The sequence below is a fragment of the Salmo salar genome, chromosome 11, assembly GCF_965601325.2.
Source record: "Salmo salar chromosome 11, fSalSal1, whole genome shotgun sequence".
NCBI lineage: Eukaryota > Metazoa > Chordata > Actinopteri > Salmoniformes > Salmonidae > Salmo > Salmo salar.
Genome location: NC_138301.1, coordinates 50,893,555 through 50,919,636, shown reverse-complemented (window position 1 = coordinate 50,919,636; position 26,082 = coordinate 50,893,555). Strand labels below are relative to the sequence as shown.

Here is a 26,082-nt window from a genome sequence, read left to right as displayed (position 1 = left end):
GAATTATTTATCATAAAGGATTAGGCTCATTTAAAGAAGGTCAAATTCACTAGAGAAAAACACAACGGGGAATAGACAACGGTAAATGGCAGCCTTATATTTTTATGATAAAGTATAATCATTTGTTAAAACATTCCATGATGTCTTCAACAAATAAATAACAGTGATCTTGTTGAACTTGAAGTGTTTGTACATCTCTTGCTCGGACAATCCTTTCCTTATTTGACGTGACGTAAAGCGTCGGTCCGTTTGACGCCGCATCTCTTTGTTGGTCCAGCGGCAGCTGCGCTCATGTTGTTGTAGCTAGTTACTCTTTCTCTCTCTCTCTCTCCGGAAATATTTGTTCTCTTTCGAAATATTTCGTCTCTTGTTTCGTTGCGGCCTGTACACATCCTCGTATCTAGCGTTTGGTATCATACCTTGTCACAATATTAAGTTAACCGAGTAATGGACTCAGACGAGGGGTACAATTATGAATTCGACGAGGAGGAAGAGGAATGCAGCGAAGACAGCGCTGAGGAGGATCCCGAAGACGACACCCTGGAAGTGGAGTTGGATGATCCTGTTGTGGCCGGTGGAGAGCGAGATGAATGTGGGGAGACCGGGGGCAGTGGCCTAGGGCCCGGTCAAGACGAGGAGGACTATCGGTTCGAGGTTCTGACTGCTGAACAGATCCTTCAGCATATGGTCGAGTGTATCAGGGAGGTCAATGATGTCATCCAGGTGAGGTGAAGGAAAGGCCGAGGATGTTGGGTCTCGGTAGGCCGCAAATTGTAAAACGTAAACAGCTAATTATCTACCAAGTTAGTTTACTGCCCACCACAAACAATCGTAGGTAACGGTAAGCCTCAACGCATGTTAGCTTGTTTGCTAGTTAACGTTAGTTAGCTTGTTACAAACTAACGTTAGTGACGTTACCTTAATTTATGTACTGTAGCTAAATTACTAAGACTACAAATTAAACAAACTGCTGTAGTTAACCAGCTAACTAAATTAACGTTATCTGTCTAGGGAAGCTGCCAATTTTAGTTTAGTCAACTAACGTTAGCTAACGAACCAATAACGTTATGTCTCTTGAATGACTAGTGCGCCTGGCTCAGCGAGATAAGTGAGTTGTCAGTTCTGCCAAGATGCTGACCCAACTAACTACAGTAAGATTTAGTAAAAAAATAACTGTTAGACCCAGCCAGAAAACCTAGCTAGTTTGGCTAGTCATCTGTGTCATTCCCCTGTTAGCTACAAGTCAGCTATTACAACACTGTCATCAACGTATTTGTCTACTTTTATGGCACCAAAATGGCGAAGTAGCTAACGTTACTGAGCTATCTAGTTTGCGTGAAATCCTATCAGTCCCCTATGTCCATAGTTTCACCTGGATTATAGCTAGCCACCTAGCTAGCCATCTTACTTTCCACTGTGTCTGATTTTGAGGCCTGTGCGCCTGAAACAACATGGCCGAACCTTGATTCCCACTTCTGTCAGCCAGTGAGTTTGTCTGCAATGAATTGCAGATTTTTATGAATCCTATTATTAGACACATTTTGAACAATAATAGCCTAGAACTTATTTGTTGTGTAACTGACATGACCGTACTGCTAGTTACCGTTTAGTGTATTCTAATCCAATGCTAAATAGCTAGCTAGGTAAGTGGCTGTCTTTTTTAAAAGTTATGAAGCTTCCGGAGGCAATATAAATGTGAATTTTGCCTCCTAATTTTTCTACTCTTCTCTAGAACCCTGCAACGATAACAAGAATACTTCTTAGTCACTTCAACTGGGACAAAGAGAAACTGATGGAAAGGTTGGTCGTGACATTGGCTCTTGTGTGATTTGTTGTAAAGTCATTGTAAAACAGGGTCCTCCTCTTGGCTCTATTAGTACCGTCATTGTCTTAGTTAGGTGGTCTGTTGAATGGCCATGGTCAGGTATTAAATATGTATATGAATAGACAGCATTACACAAGGGAATTGATCAAATCAATTGTCTGTTTACCAATTTCACTGCAGACCATTTTTAATGCTCAATTTGCATAATGTCCAATAATTAAAGTCCTGAGATCTGGCACAGGTTTATCCTTTGTCTTGGTGCTCTAGTTTGGCTATGACTTACTGCCTTTCTATGTAACCATTTGTTATAGCATGACCTAAAGCGCTTATCCTAGTGAATAATACACCACCCAATAAAGTAGCGTGTTTCCCAGCCAGTGATGACATGTCTTCTCTCACTAGATATTTTGATGGGAACCTTGACAAATTGTTCTCGGAATGCCATGTCATCAACCCCAGTAAGAAGTCGAGGACACGGCTGATGAACACGAGGTCCTCTGCTCAGGATCTTCCCTGTCAGATCTGCTACCTGAACTACCCAAACACGGTCAGTACCCTATCCCCTAGCCCCTGCCCTCAGTCTCTAGTAGTGTAGCTCTGAACTCCCCAAACTCAGTCAGTAGCCTACTCTGAAGGGAGAGATGCACAAGTCCTATCCACTAGGCAGTAGTGTACATCTGAATGGATCAGGACATGCCCAGTCAGATCTCCTACCCAAACTCAGTAGTCTACTCTGAAGGGAAAGACACAGCCCCTAGACATGAAGGGGAGCAACTCCTAGCCCTTACCTCTAGCTACTAGGCACTAGTGTAGATGTGAAAAGATCAGGACATGATAGGACTGGAATTGCCAGGCACCTCACGATACAATATTATCACCATACTGATATGTATTGTGATTCAATACTGCACTTTTATTGCTATTTCATATTAACATATTACTCACTATATGTATGTTAAAGAGAAGAGCGCATGAGAAAATGAGTTTTGATCAGTCATGGAAATAAAAGTGCTGAAAATATGTTGGCTCACTATTTTAAAATTAAGTGGAACTAGCTATAGGATGAAAAATACCTGAGATTTGGTGCAGGTATAGCCGATTAGCGCTAGCTAACACTACCTAGCAATATATCTATATAGTCAAAGTATCGATATAATATTGTGATATGTAACTGTATCGATTTCCCCCCTTCACTAGGACATGCCCTGTCAGATCTTCTAGCTGAACTACCCAAACTCAGTCAGTCAGTATTATGAAGGGAAACACCCCCTAGCCTCTAACCCTTACCCCCTAGCCTCTTACCACCTAGCCTCTATGACTGAAACTTCCTCTTCCTCTCCCACAGTACTTCACTGGCCTGGAGTGTGGACACAAGTTCTGCATGCAGTGTTGGGGGGACTACTTGACTACCAAAATCATCGAGGAGGGGATGGGACAGGTAAGCACCACAAACACCTTTTTGTTTTACCAGGGAAAAGACCCTTACGGTAAGAAACCCTTGGTGGGCAGGGCCTGGCAAGAGGTCAGCAGGAAGTAGTCAAGAAGAAAGAAATGCAATAGCACAGACAAAACGTTAAGATAATGATCTTTGACCAAGCGCTTATTCATACATACATACATGCTGTGTGTATGAATGTATGCATGCATCGTTAAAATGGACTGTAAACTCTTATTCTGACTCAGGAAAAGCAATCATTGGGCTTTTGTTGAGATGTGAAAAGTCTCACCATGTTTCCTTTCTCTTTCTTAAAAAAAAAAAACTAAGACAATTTCCTGCCCTGCTCACAGCTGTGATATATTGGTGGACGACAACACAGTCATGTAAGTGTTACGTCACTGTCGCTTTACATTCCACAGCAGGTAGACTAGCGGTTAGAGCATTGGGACAGTAACTGAAAGGTTGCTGGTTCGAATACCCGTGCCGTCAAGATGAAAAATCTTTCTGTGCCCTTGAGCAAGACACTTAACCCTGATTTGCTCCAGGGGCTCCTTACTACTACGGCGGATCCTGTAAAACAACACATTTCACTGCATCTATCCGCTCTGTGACACTAAAGCCTTTTTTAAATGTATTATTATTATTAAGTTTCAGCATTACATACACGCTGCTTGTTCTACACGCTGCTTGTTCTGTGAGTTGGAGATGTAGAGTAGCAGATGAGTTTAAAAATCTATTTTTTGTATTTGTTCAAATCCACTACATTTAATTAGCATTTGAAAACCAAATGCTTTTTCTCTAGGAGACTGATCACAGAGTCCAAGGTGAAGTTGAAGTACCAACACTTGATTACCAATAGTTTTGTAGAGGTAAGATGTGTAATGTTCGTCATTGATAATATAAGTGTGTGTGTGTATATATATGTATGTATGTATGTGGTGTGTGTGTGTGTGGTGTGTGGTGTGTGTGTGTGTGTATATATATATGTGGAGCTGTCTGTGCTCTAAAATACAATGTAGCAGTTTTCCATGTAAGCCTAGCTGTGAGAATATTTCATCTGTTCTTCAGATGTTAGATAATCTTGCTTGTTTGGAAGAAGAGGATTGGCATGTATTCCTTCTGCTTGTCCTGCTTCTTATGCTCCTGTCCTCTCCTCTCGTCCTCAGTGCAATCGACTGTTAAAATGGTGCCCAGCGCCAGACTGCCATCACGTAGTCAAAGTCCAGTACCCAGATGCTAAGCCTGTGAGATGCACATGTGGCCGGCAGTTTTGGTAAGAGACGGCTGTCTATAACTTACATTCCCTGCTTATTGGTTTTGTTTTGTACATCACACGTTCTCTGGCATGCAAAGGACCATATACCACTAATACTCACGACAGAGATGTCTTGATTTATTAACACACTGTAAAAGGTTTGTAACCAACATCGCTCAAAACGCATGATGATATCTCTTGCAGTTGTCACACAAATGGAATCCTAAAAAAAACACAGATTTTTTTGGTTACATGTGGATCTTTATTTCTACCCAATCATTGCAGCTTCAATTGTGGTGAGAACTGGCATGATCCCGTCAAGTGTAAGGTATGTCACAACTGAGTCTAAATTCAACCCTCCCTGTCAGTGGTAATGTAATAGTGGTCGGACCCAGTCCACATAAACAACCCTAACCCTTACCCCATATACATTTAATGTACTGTAGATCTGAAAGTATAGGTGGTGGTAGCATCACCTTGTCCCCTGATAGGATAGGTGGTGGTGGCTGCTTCACCTTGTCCCCTGATAGGATAGGTGGTGGTAGCTTCACCTTGTCCCCTGACAGGATAGGTGGTGGTGGCAGCTTCACCTTGTCCCCTGACAGGATAGGTGGTGGTAGCAGCTTCACCTTGTCCCCTGATAGGATAGGTGATGGTGGCTGCTTCACCTTGTCCCCTGACAGGATAGGTGGTGGTAGCAGCTTCACCTTGTCCCCTGATAGGATAGGTGATGGTGGCTGCTTCACCTTGTCCCCTGACAGGATAGGTGGTGGTGGCAGCTTCACCTTGTCCCCAGACAGGATAGGTGGTGGTGGTAGCTTCACCTTGTCCCCTGACAGGATATGTGGTGGTGGTAGCTTCACCTTGTCCCCTGACAGGATAGGTGGTGGTGGCTGCTTCACCTTGTCCCCTGACAGAATAGGTAATGGTAGCTTCACCTTGTCCCCTGACAGGATAGGTGGTGGTGGTAGCTTCACCTTGTCCCCTGACAGGATAGGTGGTGGTGGTAGCAGCTTCACCTTGTCCCCTGACAGGATAGGTGGTGGTAGTAGCAGCTTCACCTTGTCCCCTGACAGGATAGGTGGTAGTGGTAGCAGCTTCACCTTGTCCCCTGACAGGATAGGTGGTGGTGGTAGCAGCTTCACCTTGTCCCCTGACAGGATAGGTGGTGGTGGTAGCAGCTTCACCTTGTCCCCTGACAGGATAGGTGGTGGTGGTAGCAGCTTCACCTTGTCCCCTGACAGGATAGGTGGTGGTGGTGGTAGCAGCTTCACCTTGTCCCCTGACAGGATAGGTGGTGGTGGTGGTAGCAGCTTCACCTTGTCCCCTGACAGGATAGGTGGTGGTGGTGGTAGCAGCTTCACCTTGTCCCCTGACAGGATAGGTGGTGGTGGTAGCAGCTTCACCTTGTCCCCTGACAGGATAGGTGGTGGTGGTAGCAGCTTCACCTTGTCCCCTGACAGGATAGGTGGTGGTGGTGGTAGCAGCTTCACCTTGTCCCCTGACAGGATAGGTGGTGGTGGTGGTAGCAGCTTCACCTTGTCCCCTGACAGGATAGGTGGTGGTGGTAGCAGCTTCACCTTGTCCCCTGACAGGATAGGTGGTGGTGGTAGCAGCTTCACCTTGTCCCCTGACAGGATAGGTGGTGGTGGTGGTAGCAGCTTCACCTTGTCCCCTGACAGGATAGGTGGTGGTGGTGGTAGCAGCTTCACCTTGTCCCCTGACAGGATAGGTGGTGGTGGTGGTAGCAGCTTCACCTTGTCCCCTGACAGGATAGGTGGTGGTGGTGGTAGCAGCTTCACCTTGTCCCCTGACAGGATAGGTGGTGGCTGCTTCACCTTGTCCCCTGACAGGATAGGTGGTGGCTGCTTCACCTTGTCCCCTGACAGGATAGGTGGTGGCTGCTTCACCTTGTCCCCAGACAGGATAGGTGGTGGTGGTAGCTTCACCTTGTCCCCTGACAGGATAGGTGGTGGTGGCTGCTTCACCTTGTCCCCTGACAGAATAGGTGATGGTAGCTTCACCTTGTCCCCTGACAGGATAGGTGGTGGTGGTAGCTTCACCTTGTCCCCTGACAGGATAGCTGGTGGTAGCAGCTTCACCTTGTCCCCTGACAGGATAGGTGGTGGCTGCTTCACCTTGTCCCCTGACAGGATAGGTGGTGGCTGCTTCACCTTGTCCCCTGACAGGATAGGTGGTGGCTGCTTCACCTTGTCCCCAGACAGGATAGGTGGTGGTGGTAGCTTCACCTTGTCCCCTGACAGGATAGGTGGTGGTGGCTGCTTCACCTTGTCCCCTGACAGAATAGGTGATGGTAGCTTCACCTTGTCCCCTGACAGGATAGGTGGTGGTGGTAGCTTCACCTTGTCCCCTGACAGGATAGCTGGTGGTAGCAGCTTCACCTTGTCCCCTGATAGGATAGGTGATGGTGGCTGCTTCACCTTGTCCCCTGACAGGATAGGTGGTGGCTGCTTCACCTTGTCCCCTGACAGGATAGGTGGTGGTGGCAGCTTCACCTTGTCCCCAGACAGGATAGGTGGTGGTGGTAGCTTCACCTTGTCCCCTGACAGGATAGGTGGTGGTGGTAGCTTCACCTTGTCCCCTGACAGGATAGGTGGTGGTGGCTGCTTCACCTTGTCCCCTGACAGAATAGGTGATGGTAGCTTCACCTTGTCCCCTGACAGGATAGGTGGTGGTGGTAGCTTCACCTTGTCCCCTGACAGGATAGGTGGTGGTGGTAGCAGCTTCACCTTGTCCCCTGACAGGATAGGTGGTGGTGGTAGCAGCTTCACCTTGTCCCCTGACAGGATAGGTGGTGGTGGTAGCAGCTTCACCTTGTCCCCTGACAGGATAGGTGGTGGTGGTAGCAGCTTCACCTTGTCCCCTGACAGGATAGGTGGTGGTGGTAGCAGCTTCACCTTGTCCCCTGACAGGATAGGTGGTGGTGGTAGCAGCTTCACCTTGTCCCCTGACAGGATAGGTGGTGGTGGTAGCAGCTTCACCTTGTCCCCTGACAGGATAGGTGGTGGTGGTAGCAGCTTCACCTTGTCCCCTGACAGGATAGGTGGTGGTGGTAGCAGCTTCACCTTGTCCCCTGACAGGATAGGTGGTGGTGGTGGTAGCAGCTTCACCTTGTCCCCTGACAGGATAGGTGGTGGTGGTGGTAGCAGCTTCACCTTGTCCCCTGACAGGATAGGTGGTGGTGGTGGTAGCAGCTTCACCTTGTCCCCTGACAGGATAGGTGGTGGTGGTGGTAGCAGCTTCACCTTGTCCCCTGACAGGATAGGTGGTGGTGGTGGTAGCAGCTTCACCTTGTCCCCTGACAGGATAGGTGGTGGTGGTGGTAGCAGCTTCACCTTGTCCCCTGACAGGATAGGTGGTGGTGGTGGTAGCAGCTTCACCTTGTCCCCTGACAGAATAGGTGATGGTAGCTTCACCTTGTCCCCTGACAGGATAGGTGGTGGTGGTAGCTTCACCTTGTCCCCTGACAGGATAGCTGGTGGTAGCAGCTTCACCTTGTCCCCTGATAGGATAGGTGATGGTGGCTGCTTCACCTTGTCCCCTGACAGGATAGGTGGTGGCTGCTTCACCTTGTCCCCTGACAGGATAGGTGGTGGTGGCAGCTTCACCTTGTCCCCAGACAGGATAGGTGGTGGTGGTAGCTTCACCTTGTCCCCTGACAGGATAGGTGGTGGTGGTAGCTTCACCTTGTCCCCTGACATGATAGGTGGTGGTGGCTGCTTCACCTTGTCCCCTGACAGGATAGGTGGTGGTGGTAGCTTCACCTTGTCCCCTGACAGGATAGGTGGTGGTGGTAGCAGCTTCACCTTGTCCCCTGACAGGATAGGTGGTGGTGGTAGCAGCTTCACCTTGTCCCCTGACAGGATAGGTGGTGGTAGTAGCAGCTTCACCTTGTCCCCTGACAGGATAGGTGGTAGTGGTAGCAGCTTCACCTTGTCCCCTGACAGGATAGGTGGTGGTGGTAGCAGCTTCACCTTGTCCCCTGACAGGATAGGTGGTGGTGGTAGCAGCTTCACCTTGTCCCCTGACAGGATAGGTGGTGGTGGTAGCAGCTTCACCTTGTCCCCTGACAGGATAGGTGGTGGTGGTGGTAGCAGCTTCACCTTGTCCCCTGACAGGATAGGTGGTGGTGGTGGTAGCAGCTTCACCTTGTCCCCTGACAGGATAGGTGGTGGTGGTGGTAGCAGCTTCACCTTGTCCCCTGACAGGATAGGTGGTGGTGGTAGCAGCTTCACCTTGTCCCCTGACAGGATAGGTGGTGGTGGTAGCAGCTTCACCTTGTCCCCTGACAGGATAGGTGGTGGTGGTGGTAGCAGCTTCACCTTGTCCCCTGACAGGATAGGTGGTGGTGGTGGTAGCAGCTTCACCTTGTCCCCTGACAGGATAGGTGGTGGTGGTGGTGGTAGCAGCTTCACCTTGTCCCCTGACAGGATAGGTGGTGGTGGTGGTAGCAGCTTCACCTTGTCCCCTGACAGGATAGGTGGTGGCTGCTTCACCTTGTCCCCTGACAGGATAGGTGGTGGCTGCTTCACCTTGTCCCCTGACAGGATAGGTGGTGGCTGCTTCACCTTGTCCCCTGACAGGATAGGTGGTGGCTGCTTCACCTTGTCCCCAGACAGGATAGGTGGTGGTGGTAGCTTCACCTTGTCCCCTGACAGGATAGGTGGTGGCTGCTTCACCTTGTCCCCAGACAGGATAGGTGGTGGTGGTAGCTTCACCTTGTCCCCTGACAGGATAGGTGGTGGTGGCTGCTTCACCTTGTCCCCTGACAGGATAGGTGGTGGTGGTAGCTTCACCTTGTCCCCTGACAGGATAGCTGGTGGTAGCAGCTTCACCTTGTCCCCTGACAGGATAGGTGGTGGCTGCTTCACCTTGTCCCCTGACAGGATAGGTGGTGGCTGCTTCACCTTGTCCCCTGACAGGATAGGTGGTGGCTGCTTCACCTTGTCCCCTGACAGGATAGGTGGTGGCTGCTTCACCTTGTCCCCAGACAGGATAGGTGGTGGTGGTAGCTTCACCTTGTCCCCTGACAGGATAGGTGGTGGTGGCTGCTTCACCTTGTCCCCTGACAGAATAGGTGATGGTAGCTTCACCTTGTCCCCTGACAGGATAGGTGGTGGTGGTAGCTTCACCTTGTCCGCTGACAGGATAGCTGGTGGTAGCAGCTTCACCTTGTCCCCTGATAGGATAGGTGATGGTGGCTGCTTCACCTTGTCCCCTGACAGGATAGGTGGTGGCTGCTTCACCTTGTCCCCTGACAGGATAGGTGGTGGTGGCAGCTTCACCTTGTCCCCAGACAGGATAGGTGGTGGTGGTAGCTTCACCTTGTCCCCTGACAGGATAGGTGGTGGTGGTAGCTTCACCTTGTCCCCTGACAGGATAGGTGGTGGTGGTAGCTTCACCTTGTCCCCTGACAGGATAGGTGGTGGTGGCTGCTTCACCTTGTCCCCTGACAGGATAGGTGGTGGTGGTAGCTTCACCTTGTCCCCTGACAGGATAGCTGGTGGTAGCAGCTTCACCTTGTCCCCTGATAGGATAGGTGATGGTGGCTGCTTCACCTTGTCCCCTGATAGGATAGGTGATGGTGGCTGCTTCACCTTGTCCCCTGACAGGATAGGTGGTGGCTGCTTCACCTTGTCCCCTGACAGGATAGGTGGTGGTGGCAGCTTCACCTTGTCCCCAGACAGGATAGGTGGTGGTGGTAGCTTCACCTTGTCCCCTGACAGGATAGGTGGTGGTGGTAGCTTCACCTTGTCCCCTGACAGGATAGGTGGTGGTGGCTGCTTCACCTTGTCCCCTGACAGAATAGGTGATGGTAGCTTCACCTTGTCCCCTGACAGGATAGGTGGTGGTGGTAGCTTCACCTTGTCCCCTGACAGGATAGGTGGTGGTGGTAGCAGCTTCACCTTGTCCCCTGACAGGATAGGTGGTGGTGGTAGCAGCTTCACCTTGTCCCCTGACAGGATAGGTGGTGGTAGTAGCAGCTTCACCTTGTCCCCTGACAGGATAGGTGGTAGTGGTAGCAGCTTCACCTTGTCCCCTGACAGGATAGGTGGTGGTGGTAGCAGCTTCACCTTGTCCCCTGACAGGATAGGTGGTGGTGGTAGCAGCTTCACCTTGTCCCCTGACAGGATAGGTGGTGGTGGTAGCTTCACCTTGTCCCCTGACAGGATAGGTGGTGGTGGTAGCTTCACCTTGTCCCCTGACAGGATAGGTGGTGGTGGTAGCTTCACCTTGTCCCCTGACAGGATAGGTGGTGGTGGTAGCTCCCCTGACAGGATAGGTGGTGGTGGTAGCTTCACCTTGTCCCCTGACAGGATAGGTGGTGGTGGTAGCAGCTTCACCTTGTCCCCTGACAGGATAGGTGGTGGTGGTAGCAGCTTCACCTTGTCCCCTGACAGGATAGGTGGTGGTGGTAGCAGCTTCACCTTGTCCCCTGACAGGATAGGTGGTGGTGGTAGCAGCTTCACCTTGTCCCCTGACAGGATAGGTGGTGGTGGTAGCAGCTTCACCTTGTCCCCTGACAGGATAGGTGGTGGTGGTAGCAGCTTCACCTTGTCCCCTGACAGGATAGGTGGTGGTGGTAGCAGCTTCACCTTGTCCCCTGACAGGATAGGTGGTGGTGGTAGCAGCTTCACCTTGTCCCCTGATAGGATAGGTGGTGGTGGTAGCAGCTTCACCTTGTCCCCTGATAGGATAGGTGGTGGTGGTAGCAGCTTCACCTTGTCCCCTGATAGGATAGGTGGTGGTGGTAGCAGCTTCACCTTGTCCCCTGATAGGATAGGTGGTGGTGGTAGCAGCTTCACCTTGTCCCCTGATAGGATAGGTGGTGGTGGTAGCAGCTTCACCTTGTCCCCTGATAGGATAGGTGGTGGTGGTAGCAGCTTCACCTTGTCCCCTGACAGGATAGGTGGTGGTGGTAGCAGCTTCACCTTGTCCCCTGATAGGATAGGTGGTGGTGGTAGCAGCTTCACCTTGTCCCCTGACAGGATAGGTGGTGGTGGTAGCAGCTTCACCTTGTCCCCTGACAGGATAGGTGGTGGTGGTAGCAGCTTCACCTTGTCCTCTCAGATCTCCACAAGTGACAATGGGTTGGTTCTAGACTGGGCCCTAGTCTCCACATTCATGGTTAGTGGTAAAGTGTACTTGGGACAGAGGTCCCCTGCGATTAACATAGTTATACTTACTGTAATATAGTTACATGATCAAACACAGATTGGTGACTTTGAACTTGTTGTATTGATTATCTTTTTCCATGTTGTTTCTTTCAGTGGTTGAGGAAATGGATCAAGAAGTGTGACGATGACAGCGAGACGTCCAACTGGATCGCAGCCAATACAAGGGTATTTAAAAAGGCTTACCTCAAAGTACAATCCTAGTCTGTTTTTATGGAGGTCCAGCAACTAGCTATATCACTTGCGTGTCCCTCCACGAAACCAGGTAGATTTGTATTTTGAATATCTCTTTAAGCATTTTAGGACTGGTTTCCCCAGACACAGATTACACCCTATTCCTGGACTAAAAATCATTCTCAGTGGATATTCTAGGCTTAATCTGTGTCAGGGAAACTGGCTCTTAAATGCTGCTCTATAGTGCTGCCGCTGTGTGAATGATGGACTGTTACTGAGCCCCTCTCTGCTTGTCCATCTGTCCCTCAGGAGTGCCCCAAATGCCACGTGACCATTGAGAAGGACGGCGGCTGCAACCACATGGTGTGTCGGAACCAGAGCTGCAAGGCAGAGTTCTGCTGGGTCTGCCTGGGGCCCTGGGAACCACACGGCTCTGCCTGGTGGGTGGATCTACCTCCTACTGATTAGTACTATTCTACTGGAAGTCTATGGGTATCTGCTAGCATGCTAGTAGATACCCATATACTTGCAGTCATTGTGCTAATGCTAGTTAGCTTTGGCTCGCGAAACTACCTCCTTCATACTGGCCACAAAAACATAAAAATGGTATTGGTGAATTCATCTGACTCTGGGGAGGTTGAGAAATGACCTCACTGTCAACATTCAGAAGTATCCCTTTTAGATTCCTTTATTGTCCTTCCGCTTTATCCCAACGCCTCCGAAAGACATACAGGTTGGAGCGAGGGGGCTGCCTTATTTGGGCGCCTGTGGAGCTGTTGTTGTTGGGGGGGTTTAGGTGCCTTGATCAAGGCCTCAACGGCAGGTGAAGGCATCTAGGATTTGTTGCTAGCAACTCTCCTGTTAAAAGCTCACTTCCGGACAGATTTTCTGTCAGACCCGGGATTCAAACTGGCATCCCTCTGGTTGCTGTCAGTCTTTGCTGTTGCTGTAATAATGAAGGAAGCAACAACCATATTGGACTAAAATGTTGATTTTTTTTTTTTCTTCCCCTCACTAATTACTAGCTCTGTGTTTATTGTAGGTACAACTGCAACCGCTACAATGAGGATGATGCCAAGGCAGCGAGGGACGCCCAAGAGGTAACAGTGAGTCATGGTGTCTTTAGTGTTCCTCACTGTAGACTAGAATCACAACACAGTCCTGGTCTTTGTTGACCATCATGTATAATGATAGACATATTTCCTCATTCCCACAACAGTTAAGTGGTGGTTGTGCGTGGTGGTGTGCTAGTTACGGTTGAAGTCGGAAGTTTACATACAGTATCTCACAAAAGTGAGTACACCCCTCACATTTTTGTAAATATTTGAGTATATCTTTTCATGTGACAATACTGAAGAAATGACACTTTGCTACAATGTAAAGTAGTGAGTGTATACTACTAAGATATACTCAAATATTTACAAAAATGTGAGGGGTGTACTCACTTTTGTGAGATACTGTACACCTTAGCCAAATACATTTAAACTCAGTTTTTCACAATTCCTGACATTTAATCCTAGTAAAAATTCCCTGTCTTAGGTCAGTTAGGATCACCACTTTATTTTAAGAATATGAAATGTCAGAATAATAGTAGAGTGATTTCTTTCTTTCATCACATTCCCAGTGGGTCAGAAGTATACAAACACTCAATTAGTATTTGGTAGCCTTGCCTTTAAATTGTTTAACTTGGGTCAAACATTTCGGGTAGCCTTCCACAAGCTTCCCACAATAAGTTGGGTGAATTTTGGCTCATTCCTCCCGACAGAGCTGGTGTACCTGAGTCAGTTTTGTAGGCCTCCTTGCTTGCACATGCTTTTTCAGTTCTGCCCACAAATTTTTTATAGGATTGAGGTTAGGGCTTTGGGATGGCCACTCCAATACCTTGATTTTGTTGTCCTTAAGCCATTTTGCCACAACTTTGGAAGTATGCTTGGGGTCATTGTCCATTTGGAAGACCCATTTGCGACCAAGCTTTAACTTCCTGACTGATGTCTTGAGATGTTGCTTCAATATAGCCTAATCATTTTCCCTCATGATGCCATCTGTTTTGTGAAGTACACCAGTCCCTCCTGCAGCAAAGCACCTCCACAACATGATGCTGCCACCCCCGTGCTTCACGGTTGGGATAGTGTTCTTCAGCTTGCAAGCCTCCCCCTTTTTCCTCCAAACATAACGATGGTCATTATGGTCAAACAGTTCTATTTTTGTTTCATCAGACCAGAGGACATTTCTCCAAAAAGTACAATCTTTGTCCCCATGTGCAGTTGCAAACCGTAGTCTGGCTTTTTTATGATGGTTTTAGAGCAGTGGCTTCCTTGCTGAGCGGCCTTTCAGGTTATTTCGATATATGACTCGTTTTTTTGTGGATATAGATACTTTCGTTCCTGTTTCCTCCAGCATCTCCCTCCTGAGCGGTATGACGGCTGCGTGGTCCCATGGTGCTTATACTTGCGTACTATTGTTTGTACCTTCAGGCGTTTGGAAATTGCTCCCAAGGATGAACCAGACTTGTGGAGGTCTTCAAATGTTTTCTGAGGTTTTGGCTGATTTCTTTTGATTTTCCCATGATGTCATGCAAAGAGGCACTGAGTTTGAAGGTAGGCCTTGAAATACATCCACAGGTACACCCCCAATTTACTCAAATTATGTCAATTAGCCTATCAGAAGCTTCTAAAGCCGTGACGTCATTTTCTGGAATTTTCCAAGCTGTTTAAAGGCACAGTCAACTTAGTGTATGTAAACTTCTGACCCACTGGAATTGTGATACAGTGAAATAATGTCTGTAAACAATTGTTGTAAAAATGACTTGTGTCATGCACACTGTAGATGTCCTAACCGACTTGCCAAAACTATAGTTTATTAACAAGAATTTTGTGGAGTGGTTGAAACACGAGTTTTAACGACTCAAACCTAAGTGTATGTAAACTTCTGACTTGTGCTAGTTGTGGTGCTGCTGGCGGCGGTTGTGGTGCTGCTGGGGGCGGTTGTGGTGCTGCTGGCGGGCGGTTGTGGTGCTGCTGGCGGGCGGTTGTGGTGCTGCTGGCGGGCGGTTGTGGTGCTGCTGGCGGGCGGTTGTGGTGCTGCTGGCGGGCGGTTGTGGTGCTGCTGGCGGGCGGTTGTGGTGCTGCTGGCGGGCGGTTGTGGTGCTGCTGGCGGGCGGTTGTGGTGCTGCTGGCGGGCGGTTGTGGTGCTGCTGGCGGGCGGTTGTGGTGCTGCTGGCGGGCGGTTGTGGTGCTGCTGGCGGGCGGTTGTGCAAGTGGTGGTGCTGCTGGCGGCGGTTGTGCTAGTGGTGGTGCTGCTAGTGGCGGTGCTGCTGGCGGCGGTTGTGCTAGTGGTGGTGCTGCTAGTGGCGGTGCTGCTGGCGGCGGTTGTGCTAGTGGTGGTGCTGCTAGTGGCGGTTGTACTGCTAGTACTGCTAGTGGTGGCGGTTGTGCCGCTAGTGGCGGATGGGTGGTTGTGCCGCTAGTGGCGGGTGGGTGGTTGTGGCGTACAGGCGGTGGTTGTACTAGTAGTAGTAGTGGTGGTTGTACTAGTAGTAGTAGTAGTGGTGGTGGTGGTGGTTGTACTAGTAGTAGTAGTGGTTATGCTAGTAGTGGTGGTGGTTATGCTAGTAGTGGTGGTGGGTATGCTAGTAGTGGTGGTGGGTATGCTAGTAGTGGTGGTGGGTATGCTAGTAGTGGTGGTGGGTATGCTAGTAGTGGTGGTGGGTATGCTAGTAGTGGTGGTGGGTATGCTAGTAGTGGTGGTGGGTATGCTAGTAGTGGTGGTGGGTATGCTAGTAGTAGTAGTGGTGGTGGTGGGTATGCTAGTAGTAGTAGTGGTGGTGGTGGGTATGCTAGTAGTAGTAGTAGTGGTGGTGGTGGGTATGCTGGTAGTAGTAGTGGTGGGTATGCTGGTAGTGGTGGGTATGCTGGTAGTAGTAGTGGTGGTGGTGGGTATGCTGGTGGTGGTGGGTATGCTAGTGGTGGTGGGTATGCTAGTAGTAGTAGTAGTGGTGGTGGGTATGCTGCTAGTAGTAGTAGTGGTGGTGGGTATGCTGCTAGTAGTAGTAGTGGTGGTGGGTATGCTGCTAGTAGTAGTAGTGGTGGTGGGTATGCTGCTAGTAGTAGTAGTGGTGGTGGGTATGCTGCTAGTAGTAGTAGTGGTGGTGGGTATGCTGCTAGTAGTAGTAGTGGTGGTGGGTATGCTGCTAGTAGTAGTAGTGGTGGTGGGTATGCTGCTAGTAGTAGTAGTGGTGGTGGGTATGCTGCTAGTAGTAGTAGTGGTGGTGGGTATGCTGCTAGTAGTAGTAGTAGTGGTGGTGGGTATGCTGCTAGTAGTAGTAGTGGTAGTAGTGGTGGGTATGCTGCTAGTAGTAGTAGTGGTAGTAGTGGTGGGTATGCTGCTAGTAGTAGTAGTAGTAGTAGTGGTGGGTATGCTGCTAGTAGTAGTAGTAGTAGTGGTGGTGGGTATGCTGCTAGTAGTAGTGGTGGTGGGTATGCTGCTAGTAGTAGTAGTGGTGGTGGGTATGCTGCTAGTAGTAGTAGTGGTGGTGGGTATGCTGCTAGTAGTAGTAGTGGTGGTGGGTATGCTGCTAATAGTAGTAGTAGTAGTGGTGGTGGGTATGCTGCTAGTAGTAGTAGTAGTAGTGGTGGTGGGTATGCTGCTAGTAGTAGTAGTAGTGGTGGTGGGTATGCTGCTAGTAGTAGTAGTGGTAGTAGTGGTGGGTATGCTGCTAGTAGTAGTAGTAGTGGTGGGTATGCTGCTAGTAGTAGTAGTAGTAGTGGTGGTGGGTATGCTGCTAGTAGTGGTGGTGGGTATGCTGGTAGTAGTAGTGGTGGTGGGTATGCTGCTAGTAGTAGTAGTAGTAGTAGTAGTGGTGGGTATGCTGCTAGTAGTAGTAGTGGTGGTGGGTATGCTGCTAGTAGTAGTAGTGGTGGTGGGTATGCTGGTGGTGGTGGGTATGCTAGTAGTGGTGGTGGTGGGTATGCTAGTAGTAGTGGTGGTGGGTATGCTGCTAGTAGTAGTAGTAGTAGTGGTGGTGGGTATGCTGCTAGTAGTAGTGGTGGTGGGTGTGGTGGTGGGTATGCTGGTGGTGGTGGGTATGCTAGTAGTGGTGGTGGTGGGTATGCTAGTAGTGGTGGTGGTGGGTATGCTAGTAGTGGTGGTGGTGGGTATGCTGCTAGTAGTAGTAGTGGTGGTGGGTATGCTGGTGGTGGTGGGTATGCTAGTAGTGGTGGTGGTGGGTATGCTAGTAGTGGTGGTGGTGGGTATGCTGGTAGTAGTAGTGGTGGTGGTGGGTATGCTGGTAGTAGTAGTGGTGGTGGTGGGTATGCTAGTAGTAGTAGTGGTGGTGGGTATGCTAGTAGTAGTAGTGGTGGTGGGTATGCTAGTAGTAGTAGTGGTGGTGGGTATGCTAGTAGTAGTAGTGGTGGTGGGTATGCTAGTAGTAGTAGTAGTGGTGGGTATGCTAGTAGTAGTAGTAGTAGTGGTGGGTATGCTAGTAGTAGTAGTAGTAGTGGTGGGTATGCTAGTAGTAGTAGTAGTAGTGGTGGGTATGCTAGTAGTAGTAGTGGTGGGTATGCTGCTAGTAGTAGTAGTAGTGGTGGTGGGTAAGCTGCTAGTAGTAGTAGTAGTAGTAGTGGTGGTGGGTATGCTGCTAGTAGTAGTAGTAGTAGTGGTGGTGGGTATGCTGCTAGTAGTAGTAGTAGTAGTGGTGGTGGGTATGCTGCTAGTAGTAGTAGTAGTGGTGGTGGGTATTCTGCTAGTAGTAGTAGTAGTGGTGGTGGGTATGCTGCTAGTAGTAGTAGTAGTGGTGGTGGTGGGTATGCTGCTAGTAGTAGTAGTAGTAGTGGTGGTGGTGGGTATGCTGCTAGTAGTAGTAGTGGTGGTGGTGGGTATGCTGCTAGTAGTAGTAGTAGTGGTGGTGGTGGGTATGCTGCTAGTAGTAGTAGTAGTAGTGGTGGTGGGTATGCTGCTAGTAGTAGTAGTAGTAGTGGTGGTGGGTATGCTGCTAGTAGTAGTAGTGGTGGTGGGTATGCTGCTAGTAGTAGTAGTGGTGGTGGGTATGCTGCTGCTAGTAGTAGTGGGTGGTGGGTATGCTGCTAGTAGTAGTAGTAGTGGTGGTGGGTATGCTGCTGCTAGTAGTAGTAGTAGTAGTAGTGGTGGTGGTGGGTATGCTGCTAGTAGTAGTAGTAGTGGTGGTGGGTATGCTGCTAGTAGTAGTAGTAGTAGTAGTGGTGGTGGGTATGCTGCTGCTAGTAGTAGTAGTAGTAGTAGTAGTGGTGGTGGTGGGTATGCTGCTAGTAGTAGTAGTGGTGGTGGTGGGTATGCTGCTCGTAGTAGTAGTAGTAGTAGTAGTGGTGGTGGGTATGCTGCTGCTAGTAGTAGTAGTAGTAGTAGTGGTGGTGGGTATGCTGCTAGTAGTAGTAGTGGTGGTGGGTATGCTGCTAGTAGTAGTAGTGGTGGTGGTGGGGGGTATGCTGCTAGTAGTAGTAGTAGTGGTGGTGGGTATGCTGCTAATAGTAGTAGTAGTAGTAGTGGTGGTGGGTATGCTGCTAGTAGTAGTAGTAGTAGTAGTGGTGGTGGGTATGCTGCTAGTAGTAGTAGTAGTGGTGGTGGGTATGCTGCTAGTAGTAGTAGTAGTAGTAGTGGTGGTGGGTATGCTAGTAGTAGTAGTAGTGGTGGTGGTGGGTATGCTGCTAGTAGTAGTAGTGGTGGGTATGCTGCTAGTAGTAGTAGTAGTGGTGGGTATGCTGCTAGTAGTACTAGTAGTGGTGGTGGGTATGCTGCTAGTAGTAGTAGTAGTGGTGGTGGGTATGCTGTTAGTAGTACTGGTGGTGGGTATGCTGCTAGTAGTAGTAGTGGTGGTGGTGGGTATGCTGCTAGTAGTGGTGGTGGTGGGTATGCTGCTAGTAGTAGTAGTAGTAGTAGTGGTGGTGGGTATGCTGCTAGTAGTAGTAGTGGTGGGTATGCTGCTAGTAGTAGTAGTGGTGGGTATGCTGCTAGTAGTAGTAGCTGTGGTGGGAATGCTGCTAGTAGTAGTAGCTGTGGTGGGTATGCTGCTAGTAGTAGTAGCTGTGGTGGGTATGCTGCTAGTAGTAGTAGCTGTGGTGGGTATGCTGCTAGTAGTAGTAGCTGTGGTGGGTATGCTGCTAGTAGTAGTAGTGGTGGTGGGTATGCTGCTAGTAGTAGTAGTAGTAGTGGTGGTGGGTATGCTGCTAGTAGTAGTAGTAGTGGTGGTGGGTATGCTGGTGGTGGTGGGTATGCTGGTGGTGGTGGGTATGCTGGTGGTGGTGGTGGTGGGTATGCTAGTAGTAGTAGTGGTGGTGGGTATGCTGCTAGTAGTAGTAGTAGTAGTGGTGGTGGGTATGCTGCTAGTAGTAGTAGTAGTAGTGGTGGTGGGTATGCTGCTAGTAGTAGTGGTGGTGGGTATGCTGGTGGTGGTGGGTATGCTGGTGGTGGTGGGTATGCTGGTGGTGGTGGTGGTGGGTATGCTAGTAGTGGTGGTGGTGGGTATGCGTAGTAGTAGTGGTGGTGGGTATGCTGCTAGTAGTAGTAGTACTAGTGGTGGTGGGTATACTGCTAGTAGTAGTAGTGGTGGTGGTGGGTATGCTGCTAGTAGTAGTAGTAGTGGTGGTGGGTATGCTGGTGGTGGTGGGTATGCTGGTGGTGGTGGGTATGCTAGTAGTGGTGGTGGTGGGTATGCTAGTAGTAGTAGTAGTAGTGGTGGTGGGTATGCCACTAGTAGTAGTAGTAGTGGTGGTGGGTATGCTGGTGGTGGTGGGTATGCTGGTGGTGGTGGGTATGCTGGTGGTGGTGGGTATGCTGGTAGTAGTAGTAGTGGTGGTGGGTATGCTAGTAGTGGTGGGGGTGGTGGGTATGCTAGTGGTGGTGGGGGTGGTGGGTATGCTAGTGGTGGTGGGGGTGGTGGGTATGCTAGTGGTGGTGGGGGTGGTGGGTATGCTAGTGGTGGTGGGGGTGGTGGGTATGCTAGTGGTGGTGGTGGGTATGCTAGTAGTGGTGGTGGTGGTGGTTATGCTAGTGGTGGTGGTTATGCTGGTGGTGGTTGTTATGCTAATGGAGGTGGTTATGCTAGTAGTGGTTATATTAGTAATGATGAGCATGTATAATGGTAAACATATTCTCCCAGGCTTGATTGTTGTTGTGATTTTAAGAGCCAGGCGTTCTTCCTCCTCCAGCGGTCCAGGGCAGCCCTGCAGAGGTACCTGTTCTACTGCAACCGTTACATGAACCACATGCAGTCGCTGCGCTTCGAGCACAAGCTGTACGCCGGGGTCAAGGCCAAGATGGAGGAGATGCAGCATCACAACATGTCCTGGATCGAGGTGCAGTTTCTGAAGAAGGCCGTGGACGTGCTGTGTCAGTGTCGCTCCACACTCATGTTCACCTACGTCTTCGCCTTCTACCTCAAGAAGAACAACCAGTCCATCATCTTTGAGGTAACTTTACAGCTATAGTCCTAACCCAAACCCTTCTACCTGAAGAAGAACAACCAGTCCATCATCTTTGAGGTAACTTTACAGCTATAGTCCAAACCCAAACCCTTCTACCTGAAGAAGAACAACCAGTCCATCATCTTTGAGGTAACTTTACAGCTATAGTCCTAACCCAAACCCTTCTACCTGAAGAAGAACAACCAGTCCATCATCTTTGAGGTAACTTTACAGCTATAGTCCTAACCCAAACCCTTCTACCTGAAGAAGAACAACCAGTCCATCATCTTTGAGGTAACTTTACAGCTATAGTCCTAACCCAAACCCTTCTACCTGAAGAAGAACAACCAGTCCATCATCTTTGAGGTAACTTTACAGCTATAGTCCTAACCCAAACCCTTCTACCTGAAGAAGAACAACCAGTCCATCATCTTTGAGGTAACTTTACAGCTATAGTCCTAACCCAAACCCTTCTACCTGAAGAAGAACAACCAGTCCATCATCTTTGAGGTAACTTTACAGCTATAGTCCTAACCCAAACCCTTCTACCTGAAGAAGAACAACCAGTCCATCATCTTTGAGGTAACTTTACAGCTATAGTCCTAACCCAAACCCTTCTACCTGAAGAAGAACAACCAGTCCATCATCTTTGAGGTAACTTTACAGCTATAGTCCTAACCCAAACCCTTCTACCTGAAGAAGAACAACCAGTCCATCATCTTTGAGGTAACTTTACAGCTATAGTCCTAACCCAAACCCTTCTACCTGAAGAAGAACAACCAGTCCATCATCTTTGAGGTAACTTTACAGCTATAGTCCTAACCCAAACCCTTCTACCTGAAGAAGAACAACCAGTCCATCATCTTTGAGGTAACTTTACAGCTATAGTCCTAACCCAAACCCTTCTACCTGAAGAAGAACAACCAGTCCATCATCTTTGAGGTAACTTTACAGCTATAGTCCTAACCCAAACCCTTCTGAAAAAGAACAAACAGTCCCATTTTTGAGGTGGGGGAAGGTAGAGAAGGGAGGGGAAAGAGAGAGAGAAGTGGAGGGAGTTGGAGTATTCTATTTAGCTTGAAGTGTTTCAGTTGTTCCAGCTCTGTTGGTACAGTTGTGTACAGTAAAGCCATGATGTATTTATACACCTACAAATCAAGGTCTCCTCTAAAGGAACCCTTTATTTCCACAGTTGTTGTCATGAGGTGAAGTGCTCCAGATAAAAACCCGGCAGCACAGTTATTCCTGTTTGTGTAGTTCTATCAGGACAAGTAGTGGCACTATACTATACACTGAGTGTATGAAACCCAGCAGCGTTGCAGTTCTTGACACACTCAAACCGGTGCGCATGGCACCTACTACCCCGTTCAAAGGCACTTAAATATTTAGTCTTTCTCATTCACACTCAATTGCACACACACACACACACAATCCATGTCTCAATTGTCTCAAGTCTTAAAAATCCTTCTTTATCCTGTCTCCTCCCCTTCATCTACACTGATTTCAATTGGATTTAACAAGTGACATCAATAAGGGATCATATCTTTCACCTGGTCAGTCTGTAATAGAAAGAGCTGGTGTTCTTAATGTTTTGTACATTCAGTGTATATGCTGTGACTGAACCCAAGTGGTCCTCTTTTAGAACAATCAGGCTGACTTGGAGAATGCTACGGAGGTTCTGTCTGGTTATCTGGAGCGGGACATCTCCCAGGACTCTCTGCAGGACATCAAACAGAAAGTACAGGACAAGTACAGGTGAGTTCAATACATGATATAGATGTCTTTATTGCAACAGCAAGTACAGGTTAATCTGCAACAGGATAGATGATTTTATAGATCTGTGTGTCTTTTTGTACTGGTCAGTGGTAAATATGACATTTGAATGGAAATGTGGGAGGAGGACTCTAAACATGCCTACTGAGGCTGTCATTGATCAGCGATTAATTTCATCAGAAATTGTCTCTTGTTCCATTCTATTTGTCTCTGTTGTCAAGCCAAATGTGGATTAGTTGGCTACGCTACAGCACATATCAGAATGAGACCAGACTGATTTTAAAATGAGCCTTCCTCTCCTCACTGTTTCCTGTTTCCTGTTTGTTGTCCTCCAGATACTGTGAGAGTCGGCGGCGGGTGCTGCTGCAGCATGTGCATGAGGGCTATGAGAAGGACCTCTGGGAATACATAGAAGATTAAGGATAGACTCTTTACTAAAAAACCCTCTCCAGACTAGAGCGCTGATGCAATGCCACGGGGCAGCACTGGTTTTCACCTATTGTTGCTGATCTTCCCAATATTGCGTATTTTTTTTCTTGGGTTTTGTTTAATGGAAAAGTTTAAATAAATTATATCAAAATAAAGGTAGAATATTTCAAACGTTAATCGTACAACAGTATTGTTTGTAGCAGGTTGGATTGTGAGGACAAAAAATAACTCCCCGCTTCTCTCAATTGGTCACTATTGTAACATCACCCTCCCACTCTGTTCAGTTTTCCAGTGAGATGTATTTTATTTGTTTAATTTTTAAGTACCCTTGTGTGGGACATGGGTTTGTGTTCAACACAGTCCAACTGTTCAAGCCATGTTCATTAAATGTGGTTTGATCACATGTAGGGTTTTTGAATGTTGATTTGCTGATTGTAAGGTGCTTAACCACGTGGGTTGGCAGGAAAAACCATAGGGAGTGCAGAAAAAGGAAACATGTTTTTCAATTTGTAAATAACGCATATGCATGGAACAGCAAGTGTGGCCGTTTCTTTTATTTGTCTTTTTTCTTTTATTTTTGAAAAATATTTATTCATATTTTTTTTTCAAATATTCAATATAGTTGCTGTGTAGAAGACAAGTTCCCTCCTGCTTTAAAAGAAAATGTATTCTTTGTGAGGGTTTGGAAGCTGTGTAGCTTCACCCAGGAGAACAAGGACAGAAACAGTTTGAACGAGCGATAAAACTCTGACAGGGTTGTAGTAGCTTTCAAAAGCACTTCTGACAAAACAAAATCCACCTAAAGGACAACATTAGGTGAGAGAACGAGACTAAAGAACAAACTTTCTTTTTTTTTTTTTTTTTTTATAGCCAGCCAGACTGTAGTTCAGGTAATACATTGATTTATTCATAGTTGGAATTGACCTTGCAACCTTCAGAGGTTATCAACTAATTGTACCTGAGGGGGTTTTGAGAAATTAGAGAATGACTTGGAAAGAACTCCGCTGTGTCCTAAGTGGCTCCCTATTCTCTATATAGTGCACTATGGGCCCCTGGTCAAAAGTAATGCATTATATAGGGAATAGAGTGCCGTTTGGGATGAAGGTCATGTCCTGTTTGTTCTAACCCCCCTCCGTCCCACTCCCTCTTGTTTTTGTTCTTCCATCACCACCCCTCCTGTTTCTCCTTAGAAGTTGTAATTTCCAGATAACACACTACCAACTGTTTCATGAGAGCCAAATTGAGTGACATTCACTCATAAAAAAGATAAAATAAACAAATGTATTTCTTTTTTCAGACTTGAGCTTTTCCTCATGGTTTTTTGTATGCACCTTGGTCACCTGGGAGGCGGTAGGGCACCTTGGTCACCTGGGAGGCGGTAGGGCACCTTGGTCACCTGGGAGGCGGTAGGGCACCTTGGTCACCTGGGAGGCGGTAGGGCACCTTGGTCACCTGGGAGGCGGTAGGGCACCTTGGTCACCTGGGAGGCGGTAGGGCACCTTGGTCACCTGGGAGGCGGTAGGGCACCTTGGTCACCTGGGAGGCGGTAGGGCACCTTGGTCACCTGGGAGGCGGTAGGGCACCTTGGTCACCTGGGAGGCGGTAGGGCACCTTGGTCACCTGGGAGGCGGTAGGGCACCTTGGTCACCTGGGAGGCGGTAGGGCACCTTGGTCACCTGGGAGGCGGTAGGGCACCTTGGTCACCTGGGAGGCGGTATGTAATTCCCTGAAAGGGCTGTTTTTAAACTTGAGTCAGTCAGCATGACAACATGACCTAGTCCTAGGCCCCTAAAGAAGTAGAAACTGACAGACCTGGCTGACAGGATGTACCCCTCCCCTTTTTATCTGTGTTCTGTAAAGGAGTATTGTTTTCGTTAGCAGTTAGTTGAGCTATACAAACTGCTTCGTGGGCTTTAAAGAACGAGTCTTGTCTGACAGCTGCATTTTAAAAAAAATTTAAAGACTGGGCATGAAGAAGCGCTGATGTTTTGAGATGTCTGTTGTTGTAAAGCTTTGGCATCTAGGCTAGACTATGAGAGTGGCGTTTACACTGGTTGCTAGTCTGAACTGCCACCCTATTCCCTATATTTTGCACTACATTTGACCACAGACCAATGGGGAGTAGAGCGCTATAGGGGTTAGGTTGTCATTTGGAAAGCAGCCTGGGTTGTACCAACATGGTAACATGATGCCATTTACCTTCATAACACTTTCCAGTTTTATACGAGCTTACGAGGTCCAAAACAAGACAAATTCTAGCCCAGGGAAGTGGCTGAACTAGTCTCAGTGCTGTCCTCAGTCAGTGTTTGTTGGAATACATTTCTCAATGCACTGTAGCCCTCGACAAAGACAAAAGTCTGGCATTTGACATTGATGTGGCTGACGAGACGGAAACAAAGATTTCTCTTCACCAAAGTGTGAATCATCTGAAAATACTATTTTTATCTCTTGTTTCTGATACTTTCTGTGAAATGGGAAGTTCAGATACAGTTGCTTTCATGTATTATAACCATTCTTACAAACAAAATGTCCTATTTAAATAAATGTCATTCAAAAGGAATTTTGTTATACGATTTGTTTCTTTAGACAAAATAGTATTAATGCTTGAACACTTGGCTCCTGTTCACATTCCACCTGCATCAAATGTCATAGACCCATACACATACAGTGCTTTCATACCCCTTGACCTTTATCACATTTTGTTATGTTACAGCCTTAAAATGGATTCAATTGTTTCTCCCCTCAATCTATACACAATACCCCATAATGACAAAGCAAAACAGATTTTTAGAAATGTATTAAAAATAAACTGATCACATTTACATAAGTATTAAGACCCTTTACTCAGTAGTTTGTTGAAGCATCTTTAGTAGCAATTACAGCTTCGAGTCTTCTTGGGTATGACGCTAGAAGCTTGGCACACCTGTATTTGGAGAGTTTCTCCCATTCTTCTCTGCAGATCCTCTCAAGCTCTGTCAGGTTGGATGAGGAGCGTCGCTCCACAGCTATTTTTAGGCCTCTCCAGAGATGTTTGATCCGGTTCAAGTCCGGGCTCTGGCTGGGCCCCTCAAGGACATTCAGAGACTTGTCCCGAAGCCACTCCTGCGTTGTCTTGGCTGTGTGCTTAGGGTTTGTGTCCTGTTGGAAGATGAACCTTCGACCCAGGCTGAGGTCCCAAGTGCTCTGGAGCAGGTTTTCATCAAGGATCTCTCTGTACTTTGCTCCGTTCATCTTTCCCTCAATCCTGACTAGTCTCCCAGTCCCTGGGAGAATGATGGAGGCCACTGTGTGCTTGGGGACATTCAATGCTGCATACATTTTTTGGCACCCTTCCCAGATTTGTGTCTCAACACAATCCTGTCTCGGAGCTCTATGGGCAATTCCTTCGACCTCATGGCTTGGTTTTTGCTCTGACATGCACCGTCAACTGTGGGACCTTATATAGACGTGTGTGTGCCTTTCCAAATCATTTCCAATCAATTGAATTTACCACAGGTGGACTCCAAGTTGTAAAAACATCTCAAGGTTGATCAATCGAAACAGGATGCACCTGAGCT

At 48.0% G+C, this 26,082-nt stretch overlaps 1 protein-coding gene across 2 annotated transcripts; it reads left to right on the top strand.

Moving 5' to 3' along the window:
• The first annotated feature begins 257 nt into the window (after nucleotides 1-257).
• On the top strand, nucleotides 258-25,085 carry LOC106597342 (E3 ubiquitin-protein ligase arih1). Of its 2 annotated transcripts, none has more exons than XM_045689675.2 (14): nucleotides 258-723; nucleotides 1,733-1,800; nucleotides 2,228-2,372; nucleotides 3,171-3,263; nucleotides 3,591-3,646; nucleotides 4,066-4,132; nucleotides 4,430-4,536; nucleotides 4,804-4,846; nucleotides 11,811-11,882; nucleotides 12,198-12,328; nucleotides 12,931-12,994; nucleotides 20,069-20,329; nucleotides 21,966-22,078; nucleotides 22,432-25,085. In XM_045689675.2, exons 1-14 carry the CDS (start codon nucleotides 448-450, stop codon nucleotides 22,514-22,516), a joined length of 1,581 nt encoding a protein of 526 aa, XP_045545631.1. In that variant the 5' UTR covers nucleotides 258-447; the 3' UTR covers nucleotides 22,517-25,085. The 2 variants fall into 2 exon arrangements, with proteins under 2 accessions (XP_045545631.1, XP_045545632.1); XM_045689676.2 differs by having other exon boundaries at nucleotides 259-723; nucleotides 12,931-12,988.
• The last annotated feature ends 997 nt before the right edge of the window (nucleotides 25,086-26,082 follow it).